The sequence below is a fragment of the Macaca mulatta genome, chromosome 20, assembly GCF_049350105.2.
Source record: "Macaca mulatta isolate MMU2019108-1 chromosome 20, T2T-MMU8v2.0, whole genome shotgun sequence".
Classification (NCBI taxonomy): Eukaryota; Metazoa; Chordata; class Mammalia; order Primates; family Cercopithecidae; genus Macaca; species Macaca mulatta.
Window position 1 is genome coordinate 24,400,019 of NC_133425.1, and position 25,735 is coordinate 24,425,753.

Here is a 25,735-nt window from a genome sequence, read left to right on the forward strand (position 1 = left end):
CAGGAAGAAATCACATCTTGAGCCCACTAGGAGAACATGCCACCCGAGAATACAGGTTCCAAACAGAGCCCCGTGCATCATTTGACACACCCTGCATTTTAACTATTTTTGTTGCTTTTGAATTTGCCAAACCTTACAAGTCATCAGAGTTCCCATTAAAAAAAAAAAAAACCCCAGACTTTGAGATTTCTCTTGAAAAAGGAATGCTGGCAACATAAGACCCACGTTCTTACGTGGTGACAATAGGCTGGAACTAAAATCTGGGAGACAGACTCGCAATAACCGTATTTGCTCGGTGTGTTTGCTCTGTGTGAATTCACTGTCTGTATATTTGCTTTGCTCTTTTTTTTTTTTTTTTTTGGAGATGGAGTCTCGCTCTGTCACCCAGGCTAGAATGCAATAATGCTATCTCGGCTCACTGCAACCTCCACCTCCTGGGTTCAAGCGATTCTCCTGCCTCAGCCTCCCGAGTAGCTGGGATTACAGGTACACCCCACCACGCCCAGCTAATTTTTATATTTTTAGTAGAGATGGGGTTTCACCATGTTGGCCATGTTGGCCAGGATTGTCTCGATCTCTTGACCTCGTGATCTGCCTGTCTCAGCCTCCAAAGTGCTAGGATTACAGGCATAAGCCACCGTACCCGGCCATCTGCTGTCATTTTTAAAAAGGTATACTTTACATACAATAGAATGCATGAGTCAGCCGGGTGCAGTGGTTTACGCCTGTAATCCCAGCACTTTGGGAGGGTGAGGCAGGAGAATCGCTTGAACCCAGAAGACAGAGGTTGCAGTGAGCTGAGATGGCGCCATTGCACTCCATCCTGGGTGATAGAGTGAACTTCATTAAAAAAAAAAAAAAAAAAAAAAATGCATTTCAGTGTTAATCCTTCAATTCACTGGGTTTTACCAATTGTATATACCATATAATTACCACCCAATTCAAGATAATAGACATTTCCATCATCTCTGAGAGCACACTCCCATCCTCTTCCAGTTGTTCACTGGGTCCCGCTCTTTGACTTCTGTCATCACAAATGCATCTTTCCTGTTCTTGAATCTCACATAAATGGAATCATAAGGTCTGTACTCTTTTCACGTCAGCTCCTTTTTCTTTTCTTTTCTTTTCTTTTTTTTTTTTTTTTGAGATGGAGTTTTGCTGTGTCTCACCCAGGCTGGAGTGCAGTGGCATGATCCTGGCTCACGGCAGCCTCTACCTGCTGGGTTCAAGCGATTCTCCTGTCTCAGCCTCACGAGTAACTGGGACTACAGGTGCACACCACCACACCAGGCTAATTTAATTTTATATTTTTAGTAGAGATGGGATTTTACAACATTGGCCAGGCTGGTCTCGAACTTCTGACCTCAGGTGATCCACCCACCGTGGTCTCCCAAAGTGCTGGGATCAGAGGTGTGACCACTGTGCGCAGCCCAGGTCAGCTCCTTTTGCTCAGCGTAATGTTTCTTCGAGTCTTCAATTCATCCGTGGTGTTGCGTGGGTTGGGTAGTTCATTCCTTTCAATGAAACTTTTCCGCAGTGTTAGAGGCACCGCAGTTTGTTTTCTCCACGCACCTGTCGATGGAATTGGCATTCTTTCCACTTAGAAACTGTTTTGAATAAGGCCACCATGAACACTTGTGTACACACCTTTTTGGGAACTTATGTCTCCATTTCTCTTGATAAATATCTAAGAGTGAAATTGCTGGGTCATGGGGGAGGTGTATGGTCACTTTATTTTATTTTATTTTATTTTATAGATGGAGTTTCGCCTTGTCACCCAGGCTGGAATGCAATGGCGCGGTCTCAGCTCACTGCAACCTCCATCCACCTCCCAGATTCAAATGATTCTCCTGCCTCAGACTCCCGAGTAGCTGGGATTACAGGTGCCCGCCACAACACCCAGCTAATTTTTGTATTTTTAGTAGCGACGGGGTTTCACCATATTAGCCGGGCTGATATCGAACTCCTGACCTTGTGATCCGTCCACTTTGGCCTCCCAAAGTGCTGGGATTACAGGCATGAGCCACTGTCCCCAGTAATGTGTATGATAACTTTATAAGAAATGTCCAAATAGTTCTCTAAAGTGGTTATATAGTTCTTTTTTTTTTTTTTTTTTTTTAGTTGAGATCTCATTCTGTTGCCTGGAGTGTAGTGGCACTATCATGGCTCACTGCAGCCTTGAACTCCTGGGTTCAAATGATTCTCCCGCCTCAGTCTCCTGAGTAGCTGGGACTACAGGTGCACACTACCATGTCCATCTAATTCTTCCTATTTTGTATAGAGATGGGGGTCTCACTATGTTGCCCAGACTAGTCTCTAACTCCTGGCCTCAAGAGATCCTCCTGCCTCAGCTTCCAAAGCACTGAGATGATAGCATGAGCCCCTGCACTCCACCTCTCCTATTCTTTATAGCACTGAGGATAAAAACTGAAAAACCTGACAATCAGAGAAACCATCAGAGGTGACAAGCCAAGGGTTGAGCGGGCCACATTTGGCCCTCATGGATGCATAATCATGAAACTTGGCAGAACTTCTCTAGAACAATCAGAAGTTCTGACCGCATTGGGCCTGTCTTCCCCCAGGTGGAGCTGGGTTGTGGCTGCCCACTTCAGCTAGAACACATGCTCTCGGGTCAGCCACAGCTCCACCTGCCCGGCTTCACTCACTGCCACACCTCTTCTGTAGACACGCTGCACATGGCTAAAGTGCCCCAGACATTCCCGAGAAGTCAGGACTGGACCCCAGGTTGGCGAAGCAGCGCACCCTCAGTGGCACCCCACTGCCCTTCCTGGTGCTGTGGCCCCTGCTGCAGATCGCAGATCTGTGGCCTTCTGTCTGGCCCTGTTCTCCAATCCCAGCTGTTCTTTCTGTAAATCTGTCCCCCAGGGGAGGTCCCTCCCCCAAAGGCCCCGTTCATACTGGTGTTGGTCAGTCACCCAGTGTTTGCTCACCCAGGCCACCCTTTATCCGGCCAAGCCACTCTCCACTGCTCCTGTAGGACTCTAGAGCCAAGTGGCCTGGGCTGAAATCCTGCTGTGTCACTTACAAGCGGGGTGACCTTGGGCCAGTGACTCACCTCCTCTACCTCTGTTTGCTCATCAGTAAGACAGAGGTAACAGGACCCATCTTCAAGGGTTGTTAGAAAGCCCAAGTGAGTAAAGGCATGTCGCGCACTTAGAACAGAGCCTGGCACGTGTTCACCACTGCTATTATTTCTAGCTACCCAGTGCCAGGACAGGGGCCTCAGCTAAGGACCCCCAGAGCCTGGCAGGCCCAGTGAAGGAGTGAGAGGGGGTGGCCACAACTCCCCAGCTGTCCTGTGGCCATGGGGGCCTGGAGAGGCCAGATCTTCAGGTCGTTCTAGAAAAGTGAGCATTCTAGAATTATGTTTCAAGCCTCTTGGTTTGCAAATACTAGTACCTATTTTAAAAATGTTTTGGTATTTGGCCAGGCACAGTGGTTGACCCCTGTAATCCCAGCACTTTGGGAGGCCAAGGTAGGAGGATCACTTAAACCCAGGAGTTGGAAACCAACCTAGGCAACATAGCAAGATTCTGTCTCTACCAAAAAAAAAAAATGAAAAAATTAGCTGGGCGTGGTGGTGCATACCTGTAGTCCCAGCTACTCGGGAGGCTGAGGTGGATCACTTGAGCCCAGGAGTTTGAGCCTGCAGCAAGCTGTGATCGCACCACTGCACTCCAGCCTGGGTGACAGAGTGAGATCCTATCTCAGAAAAAAAAAAAAAAAAAGAAAAGAAAGTTTTGGATGCTTTGAGCATCCAGCAGAAACCTTCGCTGTGCCCCGCTGGCTTTCCTGATGTCCTGGGCCTGATGTGGGCTCCTGGTCATGGCTTGGTCACTCCTGACAGTTTTTCAGCACCTCAGACACTCCTTCTTCTCTCGCTCTTTTTTTTTTTGTTGTTGTTTTTTTGTTTGTTCGTTTGTTTTGAGACGGAGTTTCACTCTTATTGCCCAGGCTGGAGTGCAATGGCGCAATCTCAGCTCACCGCAACCTCTCCTCCCAGGTCCAAGTGATTCTCCTGTCTCAGCCTCCCGAGTAGCTGAGATCACAGGCATGTACCACCACACCTGGCTAATTTTGTATTTTTAGTAGAGACGGGGTTTCTCCATGCTTGTCAGGCTGGTCTTGAACTCCCGACCTCAGGCAGACACCTGTTCTTTGCCGTGCCTCCGTCTGGGGAGTGTATGGAAAGGGGCACAAGCAGTGGTTGCTGTTCCTGTTGCTGCCACTGCGGTGAGGGCTGTGACTGGACGTCCCTCCTGGCACTTTGCCTCTGTCCCCTCCATCCCCCGCCAGCATTTTTCCTCCCCCCGCTTCCTCCAGCTCGTCCCAAGCCTGCCTGTCCCCAGCATGGAGGCGGGACAGTGGAAGAGTGGGTGAGTGAAGCAGGATGGTGCCTTGGGCTCCAGCATCTCCCCAACCCCTCCATGCCATGGGTCCCCCCAGGTGAGGGCCCTGGTGGAGGACAGTGTGGGCAAAGCATGGGGAATGTCACCTTCCCCATCTGCTCAGAATTCAAGGGTCCTGGGCTGGGCCCGGTCTCTCTTCTGCCTCTGGGGAGATCATTCACGCTTCCTTTAATCCCTGCCACAGCTGAGGCTGGAGTTTGGAGTTTGACCTGCTTGGAGGCTCTCAGCAGCAGGCATATAAGAGGAAGGTCACTGCTGTCTCTGGAAGCTCTTGGCTGCAAAGGGAGAGGATCCTGGGTGTCTCCCTCCTTACAGCCATCGCCACCTTCTAGTGCCTTAGAAGCCACTGACAGCCCCCAGGGCAGGTGAGCCCTGCATCTGAAATAAGGTAAGACACCCCCTGCCCCCAAACAGCCACTCTCCAAACTGGGAAGATGGTCTGGGGACAGGTGCTGGCAGAAGGACTCCAGCTGTCACCTGTGGGGCAGGGGAAGCTCAGCCCTCTCTACAGAAAAAGCTTGTCATGCACCAGGACAATGGAGTGTGTTTGTGAGGTGGGCATGGTGGTGTGAAGCCAGCAGCTGGCAGCCAGCAGCACCGTACGTGGGTCCCAGCTCTTCCACTTAACCAAGGTCAGGGACATTGAGCCAAACATTTTGCCTCACCGAGTGGCAGGTTCCTTATCTGTCAAATGGGGATATGAACCTGAGGCTGACCCACCCCACAGGTGTGTTACCCAGAGATAATGAAGATAAATATATCCACATAAGCAAAAAAAAGCTAGAGGAATGTATTACTACAACTGCAGCTGCTATTAACTACAAGGCAAATACAAGTCTTCACTGGTACAGTGAAGACACGTGCAGAGAACTTTACATTTAGATCTCATCTAACTGACACAGAAACCCTGTAAGGTAGGTACAGCCACCCCTAATTCACACACAGAGTCTAAGGGTCATTAAATAACTTGCTCAAGGTAATACAAATAGTGGGTGGCCAAGCTGAGACATGATTCCCTCCCTCCCTCCCTCCCTCCCTCCCTTCCTTCCTTCCTTCTTTTCTTCTTTCTTTTTCTTTCCTTCTTTCTTTTATTTCTTTCTTTATTCCTTTCTTTCCCTTTCTTTCTCCTTCCTTCCTTCCCTCCCTCCCAACTCTCTTTTTCTTCTTTCTTTCTTTTCTTCCTTCGTTCCTTCTTTCTTTTATTTCTTTCTTTATTCCTTTCTTTCCCTTTCTTTCTCCTTCCTTCCTTCCCTCCCTCCCAACTCTCTGTTTCTTCTTTCTTTCTTTTCTTCCTTCATTCCTTCTTTCTTTTATTTCTTTCTTTATTCCTTTCTTTCCCTTTCTCCTTCCTTCCTTCCCACCTCTCTTTCTTTCTTTCTTTTCTTTCTTTCTTTCTTTTTCTTTCTTTCTTTCTTTCTTTCTTCCTTTCTTTCCCTTTCTTTCTCCTTCCTTCTTTCCTTCCTTCCTTCCCCTCTCTCTCTTTCTCTCTTTTCTCTCTCTCTCTTTTCTCTTCTGTCTTCTCTTTCACAGGTCTTGCTGTGTTGCCCAGGCTGAAATGTAGTACTGCGACCATAGCTCACTGCATTCTTGCACTCCTGGGCTCCAGCGATCTTTCTGCCTTAGCCTCCCAAGCAGCTGGGACTACAGGCACACCACCATGCCCTGCTAACTTTTTAATTTTTATTTTTTGTACAAATGGGGTCTACCTGTGTTGCCTTGGTTGGTCTCAAACTCCTGAACTCAAGCTATTCTCCCGCCTCAGCCTTGCAAAGTGCTGGGATTACAGGCATCAAAACATCTCCACCAAACAAACCACTGCCCCACCAATCAGTGATTTTCAAATGGTGTTCTGCTGAATCATTCTGGGCAATGGTTGACAGAAGTGTCCTAGCCCATCGGGCACCCTGCAGGTAGGACTTGGGAAAATACCGTCCCTTTTTTGGGAGGTCACAGCGTGCAAAGGGTCCATAACAAAGGCTCTAAAAATCCCACATTTGTTTGTTGTACCAACATTGATTGCATGCCTGTTTGGGGGACACAATGAGAGTGACAGAGGCATGAACCCTTCTTTATGGGGCTTGCTATGTAGTGCAGACAAGGGGTAATGAGAGGATCACACACATCAGATGTTAGACTTGATTAGACTGTGATGAGAAGTTGTGTTTGCCATGAAAGCAAAAAGCTTGGGGACCCAATTTATATTGAGGCCAAGAGGGGGCTCCTTTGGGCACACACAGCAAGCTGACATCTAAAGGATGGGTAGGACCTTGTCCAGCAAAGAGTGCAGGGAAGAGCATCCCAGGCAGAGGGAACAGAATGGCAGAGACCCTGAGGCCAGAAGTCGTGTTCTAGGAATAAAATGAATGCTAGAATGTGATGGGGTTGGAAGCACAACAAAGCACCTCAGAAGCATGGAGATGTTTTGAGCAGGACAATGATCTGATCTGGCTCATATTTAAAGATTTCTCTGACTTCCATGTGAGGGGCAGATTAAAAGGAAGCAAGGCCGGGTGCAGTGACTCATGCCTGTAATCCCAGCTTTGGGAGGCCAATTTAGGAGGATTGCTTTTTTTTTTCTGAGATTGAGTCTCGCTCTGTCACCCAGGCTGGAGTGCAGTGGTACAATCTTGGCTCACTTCAAGCTCCGCCTCCCAGGTTCACGCCATTCTCCTGCCTCAGCCTCCCAAGTAGCTGGGACTACAGGCGCCCGCCACCACGCCCGGCCAATTTTTTGTATTTTTAGTAGAGACGGGGTTTCACTGCATTAGCCAAGATGGTCTCGATCTCCTGACCTCATGATCCACCCACCTCGGCCTCCCAAAGTGCTGGGATTACAGGTGTGAGCCACCGCGCCCGGCCAGGAGGATTGCTTGAGGCCAGGAGTTTGAGACCAGCCTGGGCAATGTAGCAAGACCCCGTCTCTACAAAAAATGACAAAATAAAAAGTTAGCTGGAGGCCAGGCATGGTGGCTCATGCCTGTAATCCCAGCACTGTGTAGGGATCACTTGAGCCCATGAGGTTGAGGCTGCAGGAGCTGTGTTTGTGTCACTGCCCTTCAGCCCAGGCAACAGAGTGAGATCCTATCTCAAAAAAAAAAAAAAAAAAAAAAAAAAAAAATTAGCTAGGCATGGTGGCATGCACCTGTGGTCCCAACTACTTGAGGGACTAAGGTGGGAGGATTCGTTAAGCGTAGATGTTCGAGAGTTTGAGGCCACAGTGAGCTATGATGGCACCATTGCACTGCAGCCTGGACAAGGGAACAAGACCCTGTCTCTAGAAGTTAAGTAAATTAAAACAAAATAAAATAGTACAATAAAAAGGAAGCAAGAATGGATATTGGGGAGGCAAGACTGGAGGGTCTTTCTCTAACCTAGACAGAAGTGATGGTGGCTCAGACAAGGGTGATAGCACTAAATATGAGGGAAAATGTATGGATTTGTTATGTTCTGGAAGTAGGAGAGAATGGAATTGGGAGTGAATAGATTCTGGGAGGTGAGAAAGAGATGCTATGAATTCTTCGATGAGACATTTGCATACCAGGCACTCTTGGTGCTTAGATGTAGTGCCTGGCATATAGAGGCGCTCACAGACCACTTGATAAGTGAACAAATGAATTAATGCCTTATGGATGACTCAGCTTTCTGGCTGGAGTGGCAGAGTGGATGCAGCTGCCGTTTAGTGAGATGGGGACGACTGGGAGAAGCACGTGCTTGGGCTGGAGAACTTCGTCTCTAACTCACACGTGTGAACTTTCAGATGTCTATTAAGTATCCATGAGAAGCTGGTCACAGTGGCTCACACCTGTAATCCTAACACTTTGGGAGGCCGAGGCAGGCGGATCACCTGCGGTCAGCAGTTCGAGACCAGCCTGGGCAACATGGTGAAACCCCGTCCCTACAAAAAACAGAAAACTTAGCTGGGTGTGGCGACACACACCTGTAATCCCAGCTATTCAGGAGGCTGAGGCAGGAGAATCACTTGAACCCAGGAGGTGGAGGTTCCAGTGAGCAGAGATCACGCCACTGCACTCCAGCCTGGATGACAGAGAAAGACTGCCTTGGAAAAAAAAGTCTCCATGAAAGACACCGTGTTGGCATTTTGATGGACAGGTCTGGACTCAGAAGCTGCTCTGTGATGTCTATTCTCTCTAGAATATGAGACAAGGTCATCTCTGAAAGGCAGGTGGAGGAGAACACTGTGCCAAGTCCCCTGCACTCACTGGGCATATGCCCTGTTACCCTGCTGTGGACCATTCAGGGAATGCTGCCCTGCCCTGCCGTGCCTAGAATTTCTTTCCATTACCTGAAGCTGTGGCTCTCCCTAACGGACTAGGGGTGATCCTGGCCTCTGCTTCAGCCTCAAATCCTGGGATGTCTTTTTAAAATTTTTAATTTTATTATTGTTATTATTATTATTATTTGAGACAGGGTCTGGAGTGCAATGGTGCAATCATAGCTCACTACAGCCTCAACTTCTTGGGCGTAAGCAATCCTCCTGCCTCAGCCTCCCAAATAGCCAGGCCCACAGACACACAGCACCATGCCAAGTTAATTTTTAAAAATTTTTTGTAGAGGAAAAAAAAGAGTCTCATTACATTGCCCAGGCTGCTCTCGAACTCTGAGCTCAAGCAATCTTCCCCCCGAAAATGCTGGGATTATAGGCATGAGCCATTGAGCCCAGCCAGGATCTGTCTGTTTGGCCTTTCTCTAGAGACCTCTCTGTTTCTATGAACCCCATGGCATCAACTGGTGGAGGAGGCCAGGGGTGGTCATTTAGCTCCTTCTTCTGGCAGTTCTAGTCCCAGACAGCCTCTCTCTGCCTTCCAGGAATGACTCCCTCTTGTAGGGCGGCCTCCACCAGCCTCCCTAGATCCAGGCCAGGCCAGGGCACAGCTTGCTGCAGTGCTGCGGGCAGTCAGCGCCACTGCAGCCCCGGAGTGGTAGGAAAGGGTGCGAGTGGCTTCCAGTCTGGGAGGTGCGACCCGTGCCAGTCCTTATCACATCTGGAATTTTCCCCACCAAGGACCACGTGTCTCGGGGTAGTTAGGAGCTCTAGAGTTAAACCTGGGTTGGAGCCCTGGTTCAGTCATTACTAGCAGTGTGGCCTTAGACCTGGCCTCAGCTTTGTTTTCCTCACCTGTGCAATGGAGTTAATCAGAGTCCTGCCTGTAGGGAGGCTGTGATTTGAAAACGTGATTGATGCACATGAGTGGCCAAGGTTTGCCTGACCACAAAGTTTATGCATTTTTTTTTTCTTTAAGATGGAGTCTCGCACTGTCATTCAGGCTGGAGTGCAGTGGTACAATTTCAGCTCACTGCAACCTCCACCTCCCAGGTTCAAGCGATACTTCTGCCTCAGCCTCCCAAGTAGCTGGGATTACAGGTGCACACCACCATGCCCAGCTAATTTTTGTATTTTTAGTGGAGACAGGGTTTCACCATGTTGGCCAGGCTGGTCTCAAACTCTGGACCTCAAGCAATTCACCTGCCTCAGCCTCCCAAAGTGCTGGGATTACAGGCATGAGCCACTGCACCCGGCCTAGTTCCTGCTCTTTTTATTTTTATTTTTATTTTTATTGTTTTTAGAGATAGGGTCTCACTCTGTCACCCAGGCTGGAATGCAGTGGCACAATGATAGCTCAATGCAGTCTCAAACTCCTGGGCTTGGGCCCAGGGCAGTGGCTCACACCTGTAATCCCAGCACTCTGGGAGGCCAAGGCAGGCAGATCACCTGAGGTCAGGAGTTCGAGATCAGCCTGGCCAACATGGTGAAACCCCATGTCTACTAAAAATATAAAAAAATAAAAATAAATAAATAAATAAATAAATTAGCTCGGTGTGGTTGCAGACGCCTGTAATCCCAGCTAGCCCAGCGGCTAAGGCAGACAAATCTCTCGGAAGCAGGAGAATCGTTTGAAGCCAGGAGGCAGAGGTTGCAGTGAGCCAAGATTGCACCACTGCACTACAGTCTGGAGGACAGAGTGAGACTCCATCTCAAGAAAACAAAACAAAACAAAACAAAAAACTCCTCGGCTCAAGCAATCCTCCTGCCTCAGCCTCCCAAGTCATGCTCTCTTTTTAAAAAACGGTTTTATAAAATGGATGGGGAACAGAACAAGTACTCTGTATTTAATCACATTACACATATAATGAACATGCCTACTGCTTTTAACAAACCTGTGACGTATGTCTAATTATTAACCTCATTTCGTAGATGGCAAATTGAGCCTCAGAGAGGTGATTTGCCCACGATCACGGAGCTCATAGGAGGCAGAGTTGGGATCTGAGCCAGGGCAGTGCAGTTCTAAAGTATTTACACTTTACGCTTTATCACGACATATCTATTTCCTGGAGAGTCTGTTGCTCATAATTAAAATTTGTAATTAGTGTAATTATTATTTTTGTTCAGGGCAGGGAACTTCTCTTGCTTCTCTCTCTCTCTCTCTTTCTTTCTCTCCCCTACTCTCTCTGTTTCTCCCCCCATTCCTGCCACCCCCTCTAATGTGTTTGATATTCATCTGGAAATATGCCTGCACTGTGGCAAAATAGGACTATTTTGTGTCTTTGAGTGCTGCTAATATACGCAGATGGCTTCATACTATAAACTGTGTTCTGTTTATTTCCCTCCTTTTCTTTCATCATGAAATGTTTCAGACACACAGAAGTTATAAAGAATCATGCACATCCAGAAGCCAGCCTAAGGCATGAAATGTGGTGAATACAATCACAGCTCACCTTCCCACACCTGTGACCTGAGAACCTGTTTTTTGATCTTTTCCTTGCACTGGGATGTGGAAATTTTTCACATCTCTTGGGGCGTGGAAAATTCTCACATCTCCTGGGGTATGGAAAATTTTCACATCTACCATAGCAAATTATGTCAGTGGCTGAAAGGAAGGGATGAGAGAAGTCCCTGCTCCACTGAGCTTCCTTTTGTGCTTTGGCCAACAGGCGACCTCAAGGGTAGGCTGTTCTCCTTGCCAACAAAGCCTTTGTTATAACACAAGCTGGTGGATCCTCCCCGCGGGCACAGGGAGGGTTCTTCACAAGAGGTTAAGAAGGAGCCACCCCCAACCAGACCTTCCTGAGGCAGCCTGGGAGCCAAGCATCACCGTGCAAGGGACAAAGGGTGCCCAGGGTCGTTTCACCGAGTGGACCCAGGTACACACAGGGCGCAGGAGACTGAGATGAAAACCCAGAGGACGGGGCCAAGTCTACGCTTCTCATTGCTTTGTCCTTCATACCGAACACAGAGCTTAGCACACAGCTGGTGCTTAATAAACATTTGTTTCACTGAGTCCCCAGGGCCTAGCACAGAGCATGGCACACAGCTGGCACCTAATAAATGTTTGTTCTACTGAGTCCCCAGGGGCTAGCACAGAGCATGGCACACAGCCAGTGCCTAATAAATGTTCTACTGAGTCCCCAGGGGTCTAGCACAGAGCCTGGTACACAGTTGGTGCCTCATAATGTTTGTTGCACTCAGTCCCCAGGGCCTAGCACAGAGCTTAGCACCCAGATGGTGCCTAATAAATGTTTGTTTCACTGAGTCCCCAGGGCCTCATACAGAGCCTGGTACATAGTTGATGCCTAATAACATTTGCTTCACTGAGTCACAAGACCTAACACATAGCTTGGCACATGGCTGGTGACTAATAAATGTTCCACTGAGTTACAGGGCCTGGCATGGAGCCTGGCACACAGCTGGTGACTAATAAATGTTCTGCTGAGTCCTCAGGGCCTGGCATGGTGCTTAATAATGCTTGTGGGAAAGAAATAGGGCCAGAAGGAGGGAAAGAGAGAAGGAAGGAGAGAAGGGTGGGGGGAAAGAAAGACAGACCAGCCAGGAATGGCCACCTGTAAACCTGGGTTGGAATCCCACCGGTGGCACTGACTGTGGCCTAGAAGCAAGTGGCACAGCCGTGCCTGAGTTGGACTCACTTTCCCCTCTTGTGCCTCCGATTCCCACCTGTGAAATGGAGGTGAAATCTCGTTTTCCTCAAAGGGCTGTGCTCTGTGCCTGCCACTCAAATAGAAATCGTGCTCACCAAGTGTTAGGGCCGGTTCTCAGTACACCTACTGCGTGGATTTGCAGAGGGTGGAGTGCATGGAGGGCTCCTCCTGGGAGCCTGTGGCCGAGGCTGCACAGCATCTTTGGTTGCTGTTCCTGTCTCCACCGTGAAGATGGAGCCACGTCCCTCGCGGCCCCTGGCTGGGCCCCACCTCCCGGAGACTCAGGAAGGGCTTGGAATTGGTGCCAGCTTCGCCGGCTGCGGGCCCCACGGCGGTGATGAATAACTTGTTTATCTGCTGGAGCTGCTCCCACCGCTCTCTCGGTGCCTGGCAGGCAGAGGTCTGGAAGGGGCGGGCAGGGACGGGGAGGGCTGGCTCACCAGGCAGCCACCGCCCCTCCTCCCTCCTCCCTCTGCCCCACTCCCCAATTCAGCATCAACCTCCACCTAAACCTGCTTCCTGCGCTTTCCTGCTCCTCATCTTTCCCCAAATCCTGTTTTGGAAGAAGCACGTTGAAGTGTTTGAAAACGCAGGCTCTGAAATCAGACTGGATTCGAGTCCCAGCTTTGTCCCTTGTCAGCCATGTGACTTTGGACACAACTTAAACTCTTGGAGCCATCACTCCCCCTGTAAAGTTTGGTTTTTTGTTTTGTTTTGTTTTGTTTTTTCCTGAGACAGAAACTCACTCTGTCCCCCAGGCAGGAGTGCAGTGGCACAATCACAGCTCACTGCAACCTCCGCCTCCCAGATTCAAGATCCTCCTGCCTTAGCCTCCCGAGTAGCTGGGATTACAGTTGCGCATCACCACACCCACCTAAAAAATTGCATTTTTAGTAGAGATGGGATTTCACCATGTTACCCAGGCGTGTTTCAAACTCCCGACCTCAGGTGATCCTCCTTGCCTTGGCCTCCCAAAGTGCTGGAATTTCAGGCATGAGCCACTGCGCCCAGCCTCCTCCCCTCTAAAGTCTGATGAGAACCTTACTTACCTAATGGGGCTTCACCCTTGAGACAACCCACAAGGCAACCCTCCCTCCTGAAGCTGCCAGAATGCTTTTTCTGCTTGGAACCTCCCTTAAGGGCCTCCACCCTTACCCTGAAAGGGAGTCGCCACCTCTAGGCCTTCCTCTCACTTTCTTGCACAAAGGTTAGGTTAGTTTAGTCTTTTGTGTGTGTGTGTGTGTGTGTGTGTTTGTGGCAAGGTCTTGCTCTGCCTCCCAGGCTAAAGTGCAGTGGGGCAATCATAACTCACTGTAGCCAACCTCCTGGGCTCAAGTGATCCTCCTGCCTCAGCCTCCCAAAGTGGTGGGATTATAGGCTTGAGCCACCACACCTGGTCTCCAAATTATTTCTCTGATCTACTCCCTCTGCTATGGTCTGAATGTGCATGTCCCTCTGTCCCCAAATTCTTACATTGAAACCTGAATCCCCAGTGCAATAGTATTAAGAGGCAGGGCCTTTGAGAGGGTTAGGGTTATGAGGACTCTGCCCCCACAGATTAGATTAGCACCTTTATAAAAGACACTTTAGGCCAGGTGTGGTGGCTCATGCCTATAATCCCAACACTTTAAGAGACCGAGTTAGGGGAATTGCTTAAGCCCAGGAATTTGAGACCAGCCTGAGCAACATAGTGAGACTTCATCTCTATTAAAAAAAAAAAAAAAAAAAAAAAATTAGCCAGGCATGGTGGTGCATCTATAGTGCCAGCTAATTGGGTGGCTGAGGCAGGAGGATCTCTTGACCCTAGGAGGTTGAAGTTGCAGTGAGCTGTGATCATGCCACTGTACTCCAGCCTGAGTAACAGAGTGAAACTCTTGTCTCTTTAAAAAAAGAGAAAAAGTGATTGTGCCACTGCACTCCGGTCTGGACACCAAAGTGAGACCTTGTCTCAAAATATATAAATAAAATAAAAAAGGCTTAAGAGAGCCAAGTTGACCCATCCATGTACCATGTGAGGATATAGTAAGAAAGTACCATTTATGAGGAACGGGCCCTCTCCAGACACTGAATCTGCTGACAGCTCAATCTTGGACTTTCTCCAGAACTGTGAGCAATAAATTTATGTTGTTTACAAATTACACAGTCTAAGGTATTTGATTATAACAGAAGGAATGGACTAACCCCTGCCCATGTATGGTCTCAAGCCTGAGTCACTACCTCCAGAATAACCTCCCTGCCTGCCTTCCTCCTTCTTATCAAGGCTGCCCCCGTCTCATCATACCACTTTCTTATTAGAAATTCTTCACTGACATCCTCGAACCCAGAGCACATGTGTGCACTGGAGGTGTTGCTGCCCTTCAGAGATGTTTCAAAATTTATGAGAGCATTTTTGGTTGTCACAATAATTCAAGAGTGGGAATACTGGCATTCAGTGGATGGAAGCCAGAGAGTCTAGACTTCCAGAAATGTACAGAACTTGCCCCCACAACAAAGATTATCAGAGGACCCGCCAGACATTCATGTGGGCAAAAATCCCATTTGTCGCTATCTAAGTCCACAACCTACCTTCAGATTACATAAAATGCAAAGTGTTGGAGTCTTTTCTTCCTTAAAAATGTACCTTGGCTGGGCATGGTAATCCCAGCACTTTAGGAGGCCAAGGTGGGGAGGATTTCTTGGGGCTAGAATTCAAGGCCAGCCTGGTGAACACATGGAAATCTTGTCTCTTAAAAAATAAAATAAGCCGGGCACGGTAGCTAACACCTGTAATCCCAGCACTTTGGGAGGCTGAGGTGGGTGGATCACGAGGTCAGGAGATCGAGACCATCTTGGCTAACACAGTGAAACCCTGTCTCTACTAAAAATACAAAAAAAAAAAAAAAATTAGCCAAGAGTGGTGGTAGGCACCTGTAGTCCCAGCTACTTGGGAGGCTGAGGCAGGAGAATGGCATGAACCCAGGATGTGGAGCTTGTAGTGAGCAGAGATCAGGCCACGGCACTCCAGCATGGGAGACACAGCGAGACTCCGTCTAAAAAAAAATAAAAATAATAAAATAAAATAAAATTAGCCAAGTGTAAATGGTGGAGTCAAGGTCTTGCTCTGTTGCCCAGGCTGGAGTGCAGTGGTGCAATCTCAGCTCACTGTAACCTCCACCTCCCAGATTCAAGCGAGTCTCATGCCTCAGCCTCCCGAGTAGCTAGGACTACAGGCATGCGCCACCACACCCAGCTAATTTTTGTATTTTTAATAGAGACAAGGTCCCACCATTTTGCCCAGGTTGGCCTTGAACCCCTGGCCTCATGTGATCCACTCACCTCGGCCTCCCAAAGTGCTGGTATTACAGGCATGAGCCACTGAGCCCAGCCAAGCTGTACAGCTTCTGAGCCTGAATTCTTAACATCTCTCCCCATGAACCTACACTCTATGAAACATCACGTTGTGCTGTCCATGGGTGGCTTTGTGCCATCACTGGGTTATGCATCGCAAGAGGGCAGGGATCAAGTATTTTCATTCCTGAACACCCAAAGGCTGACACAGAGTGGAGGTGCATCTTAACACAGGAATAAGTCAATGCCCTAATCACTCGTGGTCAAAAATCACCCTTGGAAATTTTATTAGTTTCTGACTGCTGCTTTAACAAATTACCATGAACTTAGTGGCTAAAACAACATAAATTTATGATCTTACAGTTATAGAGGTCAGAAGTTCTAAATGGGTCTTACTGGGCTAAAATCAAGGTGTCAGCAGGACTGAATTCCTTCTGAATGGTCTAAGGAAGAATCTGTTAATTTGCCTTTTCCAGTTCCTAGAAGCCACCTGCACTCCTTGGCTTGTAGCCCCATTACCCCATCTTCAAATCTACCAACATTGAGTGAAATCCTTCTCCTGCTGTCATCTCTGTGGCTATCTCTTCTGATTCTATCTTTTCTGTGTTACATGAGGCCCACCCAGTTAATCCAGGCATCTCCCTATTTTCAGGTTAGCTGCAGCTAGGCATCTCCCTATTTTAAGTGATTTGACTACTAACTTTAATTTTATCTGCAAACTTAATTGTCCTTTGATATGTAACAACATATTCACAGGTTCTGGGGATTAGAGGTAAGCATCTTTGGGGGCCATTTCTCTGTCTACCACAAGAATCCCTTAAATTGCCCATGGATTTGCAGGGCACTGAGAAAACAACTTAGATTCATGGTTCAAAGCATGGAGTCTGGAGCAAGATTGTTGAGTTCAAATCTCAGCTTTTTGACCTTGGGCACTTACTTAACTTTTCTGTGTCTCTGTGTCTCAACTTCACCATCTGTAAAATGGGAATGATAATAATAGTCCCCACTTTGCAGGTTAGTAAACACTTAGAATGATGCCCAGGATATAGTAGATGCAATGTGGTTGTTTATTAAATATATTAAATTTCATGGGTATATATAGCATTGGAACAAGATTGTGGTGTCTGGCTGAGCCTCAGACAAAATTATTGACTTGACTCTCAGCCAGCTGTGAGGTACCACAGAAGTGGAGACTGACTCAGGAGTCTCATTTTTCTCTCACTCTGGGACACGTGCTTGCTAAGTGGAAGAGGATGCTGAAATCACCTGTACTATTTCAATTGTTTATGCTTCTTTCTATTTTGCCAAGTGAGTGACAAAATTGACTGCAGATTTGATGTGACTTCATTATGAATATGTGTTGAATGAATGAATGAGTGGATGGATGGATGGATGTGTCTTCCCTGAAGATCTGTCTCCACCACACATCCCTCCATGTGGGTTCTCTTTCATGGATGGCCTAGGGAGGTAGCTACAGAAAGGGTGATAAGAATGATGCTAGGATCTGGCATCTGACTGGCATTTACCCTTTCTCAGGATCCTGAGGTCTCGTTCAGGACCATGGAGAGCGGCACCAGCAGGCCTCAGCCTCCGCAGACAGCTCTCCTGGATGCATTTCCCCAGAACGGCTTGGAGCCCGGGGACATCGCGGTGCTGGTTCTGTACTTCCTCTTTGTCCTGGCTGTTGGACTATGGGTAAGCCAGGCCACTGGGGGATGGGGGATGAAGAGAGAAGGAAATGTCTATTTAGAGGTCTGGAGTTAACCTCATCGTTTTGGAGCTAAGATACTGACTGTGAGAGGAAGAAACTAACACAAGGTTATAGAGTAATCAGAAAAATTTTAAACATGCATTAGGTGTGGACTATTGTCAGACACTGTGTTAAGCATTTTCACTTACGTTTCTCATGTAATTTTCACAGTGCCCTGTGAGAAAGATGCTATTACAATATCCATTTTACAGATAAGGAAACAGAGGCCCAAATAATTTAAGATCCTCATCCTGTAAGTAAGTTAGGAGATCTGGGGTTGGAATCCCTGTCTCCCTTATTTTGAAGCTCATGGTTTTGTTTTTGTTTTTGTTTTTCGTTTTTCGTTTTGTTTTTGTTTTTGTTTTTTTGTTTTTTGAGATGGGATCTCCCTCTGTTGCCCAGGGTACTAGAATACAGTGGTGGCAATCATAGCTCACTGTGGCCTCAACTTCTTGGGCTCAAGTGATCTTCTTACCTCAGCTGCCAGGTAGTTAATTTTTAATTTTTTTTTTTTTGTAGAAATGGGGTCTCGGTATCTTGCCCAGGCTGGTCTCAAATTCCTGGGCTCAAGCAGTTCTTCCATCTCAGCCTCCCAAAGTGCTGGGATTACAAACAGCCCAACTTTTTTTTTTTACTCTAAAGAAAAATTTTAAAGGCAATACAATCACATGGTTCAAAAATAAAAATCACTTATGAGAAGTGATGAAAAGTCTCAATATTAGCCTTCTTTCCACAGGTAACCAGTATTATTAGTTTGTTAGTACATTAGCATATTGTTCAAGTGTCTTTATGCAAATCCAAGCAAATTTTAATATGTATATTTCCCTCTTTCTTAAACAGAAGGTTGCTTATACTGTTTTTTAACTTGTTATTTTTCACTTCTCAGTATCTTTTAGATATGTTTTCACATTAGCACATAGACATTCCTTATCTTCTTAAAAGTTGCACAATATTTCCTTAGATGATTGTGCTGTAATTTATTTAACTAGTCTCAGGCTGAGGGTCATTTGGATTGTTTCCAATCTCTTACTATAATAAACTATACTATAATAAACAAACCCTGGCCGGGCACGCTGGCTCATGCCTGTAATCCCAGCACTTTGGGAAGCCAAGGCGGGCGTATCACTTGAGGCCAGGAATTTGAGACCAGCCTGGCCGACATGGTGAAACCCCATCTCTATGAAAAATGCAAAAATTAACTGGGCATCGTGGTGGGTGCCTGTGTTCCAGCTACTCAGGAGGCTAAGGCAGGAGAATCACTTGAACCTGGGAGGCGGAGGTTGTGGTGAGCCGAGATCACGCCATTGCACTCCAGCTTGGGCAACAAGAGTGAAAATCTGTCTCAAAAACAAACAAAATAAGTAAATAAATAAATAAACTCTGTACACTATTTGGGAGTGTAGCTATAAGACAAATTCCCTGCAGCAAAATTGCCAGGTTAAAGAATATACGCATTGGTATTATACTAGTTTGTGTCAAATTGCACTCCTTAGGTGTACACATCAGAAATGATGAGGAAGTCTGTTTTGTCATATTCTCACCAACAGTGTATTGCCAAACTCATTTTTGTCAGGCTAGGAAAAATAATATCTCAAAGTATTGTTAATATGCATTTATCTTATATGAGAGATAAATGAGAGATTAATGAGGCTGGGCCCCATAACATATGTTTAAACACCATATATTTTCTTTATGTGAACTATGGCTTCATATCGTTTGTCTTATTCCTATTAGGTTCTTCTTCTTTTTCTTGTCAATTTCCAGGAGCTCTTTTTGTATTAAGGATATTAACAACTTTGAGATAAAAGGTCAGGCACAGTGGCTCACACCTGTAATCCCAGCACTTTGGGAGGCCGAAGTGAGCAGATCGCTTGAACTGAGTTCAAGACCAGCCTGGCAACATAGTGAGATACCATCTCTACAAAAAACACAAAAATTAGTTGAGCATGGTGGCACATGCCTGTAGTCCCAGATACTTGGAAGACTGAGCCAGGAGGACTGCTTGTGCCTAGGAGTTCAAAGTTACAGTGAGCCATGATCATGCCACTACACTCCAACCTGGGTAACAGAGTGAGAGACAGTCGAAAGAAGGAAGGAAGGAAGGAAGGAAGGAAGGAAGGAAGGAAGGAAGGAAGGAAGGAAGGAAAGGAAGGAAGGGAGAGAAAGAGACAAAGAGAGAAAGAAAGAAAGGCAAGAGAAGGGAAGGGAAGGGAAAGGAAAAAGAAAGAAAAAGAAGAAAAAAATGAAAGAAAGAAAGAAGAGAAAAGAGAAAGAGAGAGGAAGGAAGGAAGGGAGGAAGGAAGGAAAAGGGAAGGGAAAGGAGGGGAAGAAGAAAGAAAGAAAGAAAAAAGAAAGAAAGGCAGAAAGAAAGAAAGAATGGAAGGAAGGAAGAAAGAAAGAAAGGCAGAAAGAAAGGCAGAAAGAAAGAAAGAAAGAAAGAAAGAAAGAAAGAAAGAAAGAAAGAAAGAAAAGGAAAGAAAAAAAAGAAAGTTAATCACCAATGTGATGGTATTAACAGATGGGGTCTTTCTAGGGTGATTAAGTCATAAGAACTGAGCCCTCACGAATGGGATTAGAGACTTTATTAAAGAAGCTCCATCCTGGCTAACACGGCGAAACCCCGTCTCTACTAAAAACACAAAAAATTAGCCGGGCGAGGTGGCGGCGCCTGTGGTCCCAGCTACTCGGGAGGCTGAGGCAGGAGAATGGCGGGAACCCGGGAGGCGGAGCTTGCAGTGAGCTGAGATCTGGCCACTGCACTCCAGCCTGGGCGACAGAGCAAGACTCCGTCTCAAAAAAAAAAAAAAAAAAAAAAAAAAGAAGCTCAAGGGAACTAGTTTTACCCCTCACCAGACACCAAACCTCTCGGTGCCTTGATCTTGGACTTCCCAGTCTCCAGAATTGTAAGAAACAAATTTCTGTTGTTTAAAATTTTGGGTATTTTGTTATAGCAGTATAAAACAGACTGAGACATGAGCCTCAGTTTCTTCTTTTATCAGATTGGCCTAATGACACCAACCTCATAGGGGTTGGTAAGGATTAAATGAGGTGATGCATATAAAGTGCTTGGCACAGCGTCTGGCACATAGTAAACACTCAATAAATGGTATCAGTTATAAAATATCATAGACAAGCCATGAGCCTAAGACTCAAATGTCTAGGTTATCATAAAATAAATGTTTGTAGCAACAAGTGGTAGGAGCTGTGTTGACCTGAAGAGTTTATGTCTCCTCTAAAAACACCAAAATTAAAATTTTCTCCAAAACTGTGGGAGAAACAAAATATATTTGATCTCCCAGAAATATATCCAAATCTGGCCTTTAGGACTCCCAGTTTGCAATCCCTGGCCTTGGCCATTTTGAGATGCCTCTGATTGCTAATGTCTTCCCTCACCCACCTCTCTTCTTTTTTGTAGTCCACAGTGAAGACCAAAAGAGACACAGTGAAAGGTTACTTCCTGGCTGGAGGAGACATGGTGTGGTGGCCAGTAAGTGGTCTTTGGTTCAATTAAAGTCACTTCTTAAAGAATCTTTAAGTGCTGGGATTCTGTCCAGCCTTTGATCTCGCAGGACTCTCTGATCTCATGTTGTTTGGAAGTCATTGTCTAAACTAGAGAAGGCTTAGCTCCAGCTCAAATTTGTTTAAACAACAACAAAAAAATTCATCAGCTCACCTAAGGGAAAAATCTGGAGTTAGGTTTTAAAAATAAATATTTATATAAATATAATATTTTTATAATATATAATATATATAATATATAATTTATTTATTATATAGTTATATACTATATATAACTATATATTATATGTAATTTATAGTTATATAATATTAAATATAATTTATATATTATATAATATATAATAAATATGTAAATATATATAATCACAACCTTAAACAGAAAACCAGTATCATTTGCTCTACACAGGAAAGCAGGGAATCATAAAAATAAAATTAAAAAATGTGCTTTTCTCCCCTGGACTCATCCATGCAGTTGCATTTAGTTGGTGACTAGGCTAGATAGAAGTCCAAGATGGCTTCATCCACATTTGGGGGACTTTGGCAGGGATCACTGGAATACTGGGACCTCATTTTCTCCCTATTCTCTTTCGTCATTCAGTGGCCTAGCCCAGGGTTTTGTGGTTTTTCTTGCTGTTTTTTTTTTGTTTTTGTTTTAACCAGGTAGCTGAATTTCAAGAGGGCAAAAATGAAAGCGACTAGGCTGTTAAGGTCTTGGCCTGGAAGTCATACAGTGTCACTTCTACTACATTCTGTTGGTTAAAGTAAATTACAGGCCAGACCCGTTTCTATACGGGCCAAGTGGAAAAGTCACATTTCAATGGTGTCATTGGGAAAGGCAGAGTAAAGAGCTTCAAAAATTATCTCCTCCATAAAAGTAATGAGAACCGAAGCAAAAAAAGAAAAAAAGAAAATTGTCAAAATCAACTTTTTTAGAACTCTGGAGATTAACCACATGCTGCAATAATTCAGGAAGCATTTATTCAAGAAAAACAGCTGGATCTCAGGAAAAAAACAGTGAGCTTTGGCCCTGTTTCCATCTCTCTCTCTTTAGCTGTGTAGTAGTAGCCTTGGGAACCACCAGCCTAGAAGCAACTGAAGAGGTCAGAACGGGGTTAGAACTCTTTCAAACTCCATTCTCAAAAAAAGGTCACTATTTTACCTGTCATTTAGTTTCCTGGAAAGCCCCACCTGCTAGGCTCATCTTTGTTTGACCTTACCTAGAAGGTAAGGTCAGTGTGAATAGCCTTTTCCCTAGACACATTTGTAGAAAAACAATCAGTGGCAATTGTTTAACATTGCAGCTGTGGCAATAACAGTTTGGCAAATAATATTCTAATAAAATAACTTCAATAGAAAAGCCGGGAAGTGAGATGCACATAGGGTGCTTTGAAAAGCTCAGACATATTTCTGGGAATCTAGAAGGCCATGTGCACAGGACCACACACATGCTCAGGAAAGACCCAAGAAAGCCCTAAGCTCCTGCTTCTGGCTGACCTTGAGGCTCTGCACCAGCAGGAAGTGAAGGCTAAGGCAGAGTTATAAGCTGGAAGAATTGCAAAGACTGGAAAAATTATTGGTTTCAGGGATTTAAGAAAATGTCTGTTCAGTCATTAGCTGCCCAATAAACTGAGCTTAGATTTTGGTGGACACACGTGACAAAGAATTCAGACTTTATAAACTTAACTTAAGAAAGTCATGAAACAAACAATAGAAGCAGCAACAACAGCAGGAATGAATAGAAGAAACAACAATAAACCCTGAAGAGTCAGGAATGATCAGATTTCTAGAGTTACCAGTGACATTATTTTAAATGTCCACCTTTAACAAAAAATTATAAGACATGCAAAAAGCCCAAGAAATTATGGTCCATACATGGAGGTGGGGGGAGCAGTCAATAGAAAGTGTCCCTGAAAAAGACCAGATGTTATATTCACTAAACAAAGGCCTTAAATCAGCAATTTTATGTATATCCAAAAACCACACAAAAAAGCCATGTCTTAAAAACTAAAGTATGAGAACAATGTTTAACCAAACAGAATATATCATTAAAGAGATAGATATTATTGGCCAGGCGTGGTGGCTCACACCTTGTAATCCCAGCACTTTCGGAGGCCAAGGCGGGCAGATCACGAGGTCAGGAGATTGAGACCATCCTGGCTAACACGGTGAAACTCCATCTCTACTAAAATACAAAAAATTAGCCAGGCATGGTGGCGGGCGCCTGTAGTTCCAGCTACTTGGGAGGCTGAGGCAACAGAATGGCATGAACCTGGGAGGCGGAGCTTGCATTGAGCCAAGATAGCGCCACTGCACTCCAATCTGAGTGACAGAGCGAGCCTCTGTCTCAAAAAAAAAAAAAAAAAAGAGATAGATATTATTATTATTATTATCATTATTATTTTGAGATGGAGTCAAAGCTATAGTAATCAAAAGAGTGTGATATTGACAGAAGGATAAACATGTAGATCCATGAAACAGAATTTGGTAAGAATTTGATAGGAAAGTCAATAAGGAGGCAAAATGGCTCTTTCACAATTCTCTCTCCTCTCTTCTCTTCCTTCACCCTTCTCCTCCTCCTTTCCTTCCTCCTCCTCCTCTTTTTCTTCTTGCTCCCTCCTTTCCCCTCCTCACTGGATCTGCCTTTTTTTTTTCTTTTTTTTTTTGAGGCGGAGTCTCTGTTGTCCAGGCTGGAGTGCAGTGGCGCAATCTCGGCTCATTGCAACCTCCACCTCCCCAGCTCAAGCGATTCTCCTGCCTCAGCCTCCTGAGTAGCTGGGATTATAGGCATGTACCACCACCCTTGGCTAACTTTTATATTTTTAGTAGAGACGGGGTTTCACCATGTTGGCCAGACTGGTCTCAAACTGCTGACCTCAAGCGATCCGCCTGCCTCGGCGTCCCAAAGTGCTGGGATTACAAACGTGAGCCAGAGTGCCCAGCTGGGCCTGCCTTTCTGTGCAGGACTCCATTATCCTCTCTCTCTGAACTGGCAGTGATGACTGGCACATGGTGAAACATGCCTCCACACCACTCCCTCACCCCCATCACACACATACCCCCCCCGGTTCAACATCCCCAGTCCAAGGGACCAGCAGAGATGGTGTCCTTGTTTCAAATTCCCAGGAAAGAGAAGATAATTTGCCCAGCTTGGGCCAGGTACCCAGGCTTGTCCAATCAGTTGAGACCAGGGAGACCAGGGATTGGCATCATCAAGTACATCACTAGCCATTTAGTGCTGTACCAGGAGGACTATCTACTTTGCTAAGTTAGAAGCAGATCTGGGCAGTTAAAAAGGCTCCCTGATTCTCATCATGAATCACTTTCTACATTACCTCTCATCTTCTTTCCTGACCCCCGACCCCCGCAGGGATGCTGGGTACAGTTGTTAAAGTTGTGCACTGCACAACCCTAGAGGGGGCAATCTGCATTTTAGGCCCTGTAGACATGAATATTTATTCTACCAATCTCTGACAGGTGGGCTCTGACCAAGTAAGAGTCTTGGGAAAGGAGAATCTCATTCTAATGTAAACGAAAATGCCAGATAGGCTAGGGGTAGCCCTGCCTTCCTCCACTTCTCTTCTCTGTCCCTTTGGAGCATGGAAAGAATCGGGGGTGGTGAGCAGGTACCCTCGACTTTGTCTCCAACATCTGACCCCTCCATCTTCCCACAGGTGGGTGCATCCTTGTTTGCCAGCAATGTTGGAAGTGGACATTTCATTGGCCTGGCAGGGTCAGGTGCTGCTACGGGCCTTTCTGTATCAGCTTATGAGCTTAATGTAAGTATTTTACTCAGGGCATAGATGACATCTTACCTCTACCTAATAGGTAGATCTCAGGGGCAAGTTGTACGAATGCCCCGCACTTTAAAAATAGAATGGTGGGGCCGGGCGTCGTGGCTCACACCTGTAATCCCAGAACTTTGGGAGGCAAGGCAGGCAGATCACAAGGTCAGGAGATCAAGATCATCCTGGCTAACATGGGGAAACCCCGTCTCTACTAAAAATACAATAAATTAGCCTGGCGTGGTGGCGGGCACCTGTAGTCCCAGCTACTCAGGAGGCTGAGGCCAGAGAATGGCCTGAGCCGAGATCGTGCCACTGCACCCCAGCCTGGGTGACAGAGTGAGACTCTGCCTCAAAAAAGGAAAAAGAAGAAGAAGAAGAGGAGGAGGAGGAGGAGGAGGAGGAGGAGGAGGAAGAGGAGGAGGAGGAGGAGGAAGAAGAAGAAGAAGAAGAAGAAGAAGAAGAAGAAGAAGAAGAAGAAGAGTGAGACTCCGTCTCAAAAAAAAAAAAAAAAAACCAAAACCAAAACAAAACAAAACAAACAAACTCCAAAAAAACCCCCCAAAAATAGTGGGTTGGGCACGATGACTCAGGCCTGTAATCCCAGCACTTTGGGAGGCCGAGGTGGGTGGATCATTTGAGGTCAGGAGTTTGAGACCAACCTGGCCAACATGGTGAGACCCCATCTCTACTAAAAATACAAAAATTAGCAAGGCTTGGTGGTGCACGCCTGTAATCCTAGCTACTCAGGAGGCTGAGTCAGGAGAATCACTTGAACCTGGGAGATGGAGGTTGCGATGAGGTAAGATCGTGACCCTACGCTCCAGCCTGGGTGACAGAGTGAGACTATGTCTTAAAAAATAAATTTAAAAAAAAATGGTGTGTGAAGAGGAAGGCTCAGAATTCCTCTCCTAGAGATGCAGAAGAAAGAAGGTATCGTGGAGACTGAAGCGTATTTCTGTGTACTTTAGACA

General features: G+C 46.1%; 1 protein-coding gene across 16 annotated transcripts in view; it reads left to right on the forward strand.

The window, feature by feature from the left end:
* SLC5A11 (solute carrier family 5 member 11) overlaps positions 1 to 25,735 on the forward strand; it is a 91,345-nt gene that overhangs the window by 14,584 nt on the left and 51,026 nt on the right. For 5 of the 16 annotated variants that reach the window (XM_015125824.3, XM_001098708.5, XM_077986599.1 and 2 more), the window contains exons 1-5: positions 4,348 to 4,397; positions 4,615 to 4,818; positions 17,247 to 17,405; positions 20,876 to 20,947; positions 24,651 to 24,755. In XM_015125824.3, coding sequence (XP_014981310.3) covers positions 17,271 to 17,405; positions 20,876 to 20,947; positions 24,651 to 24,755 — 312 coding nt within the window. In that variant the 5' untranslated portion in view covers positions 4,348 to 4,397; positions 4,615 to 4,818; positions 17,247 to 17,270. Of the gene's footprint in view, positions 1 to 1,757; positions 1,884 to 4,347; positions 4,819 to 17,246; positions 17,406 to 20,875; positions 20,948 to 24,650; positions 24,756 to 25,735 lie in introns of those variants that run through there. The other 11 variants (XM_077986597.1, XM_077986596.1, XM_077986603.1 and 8 more) reach the window with 7 other exon arrangements.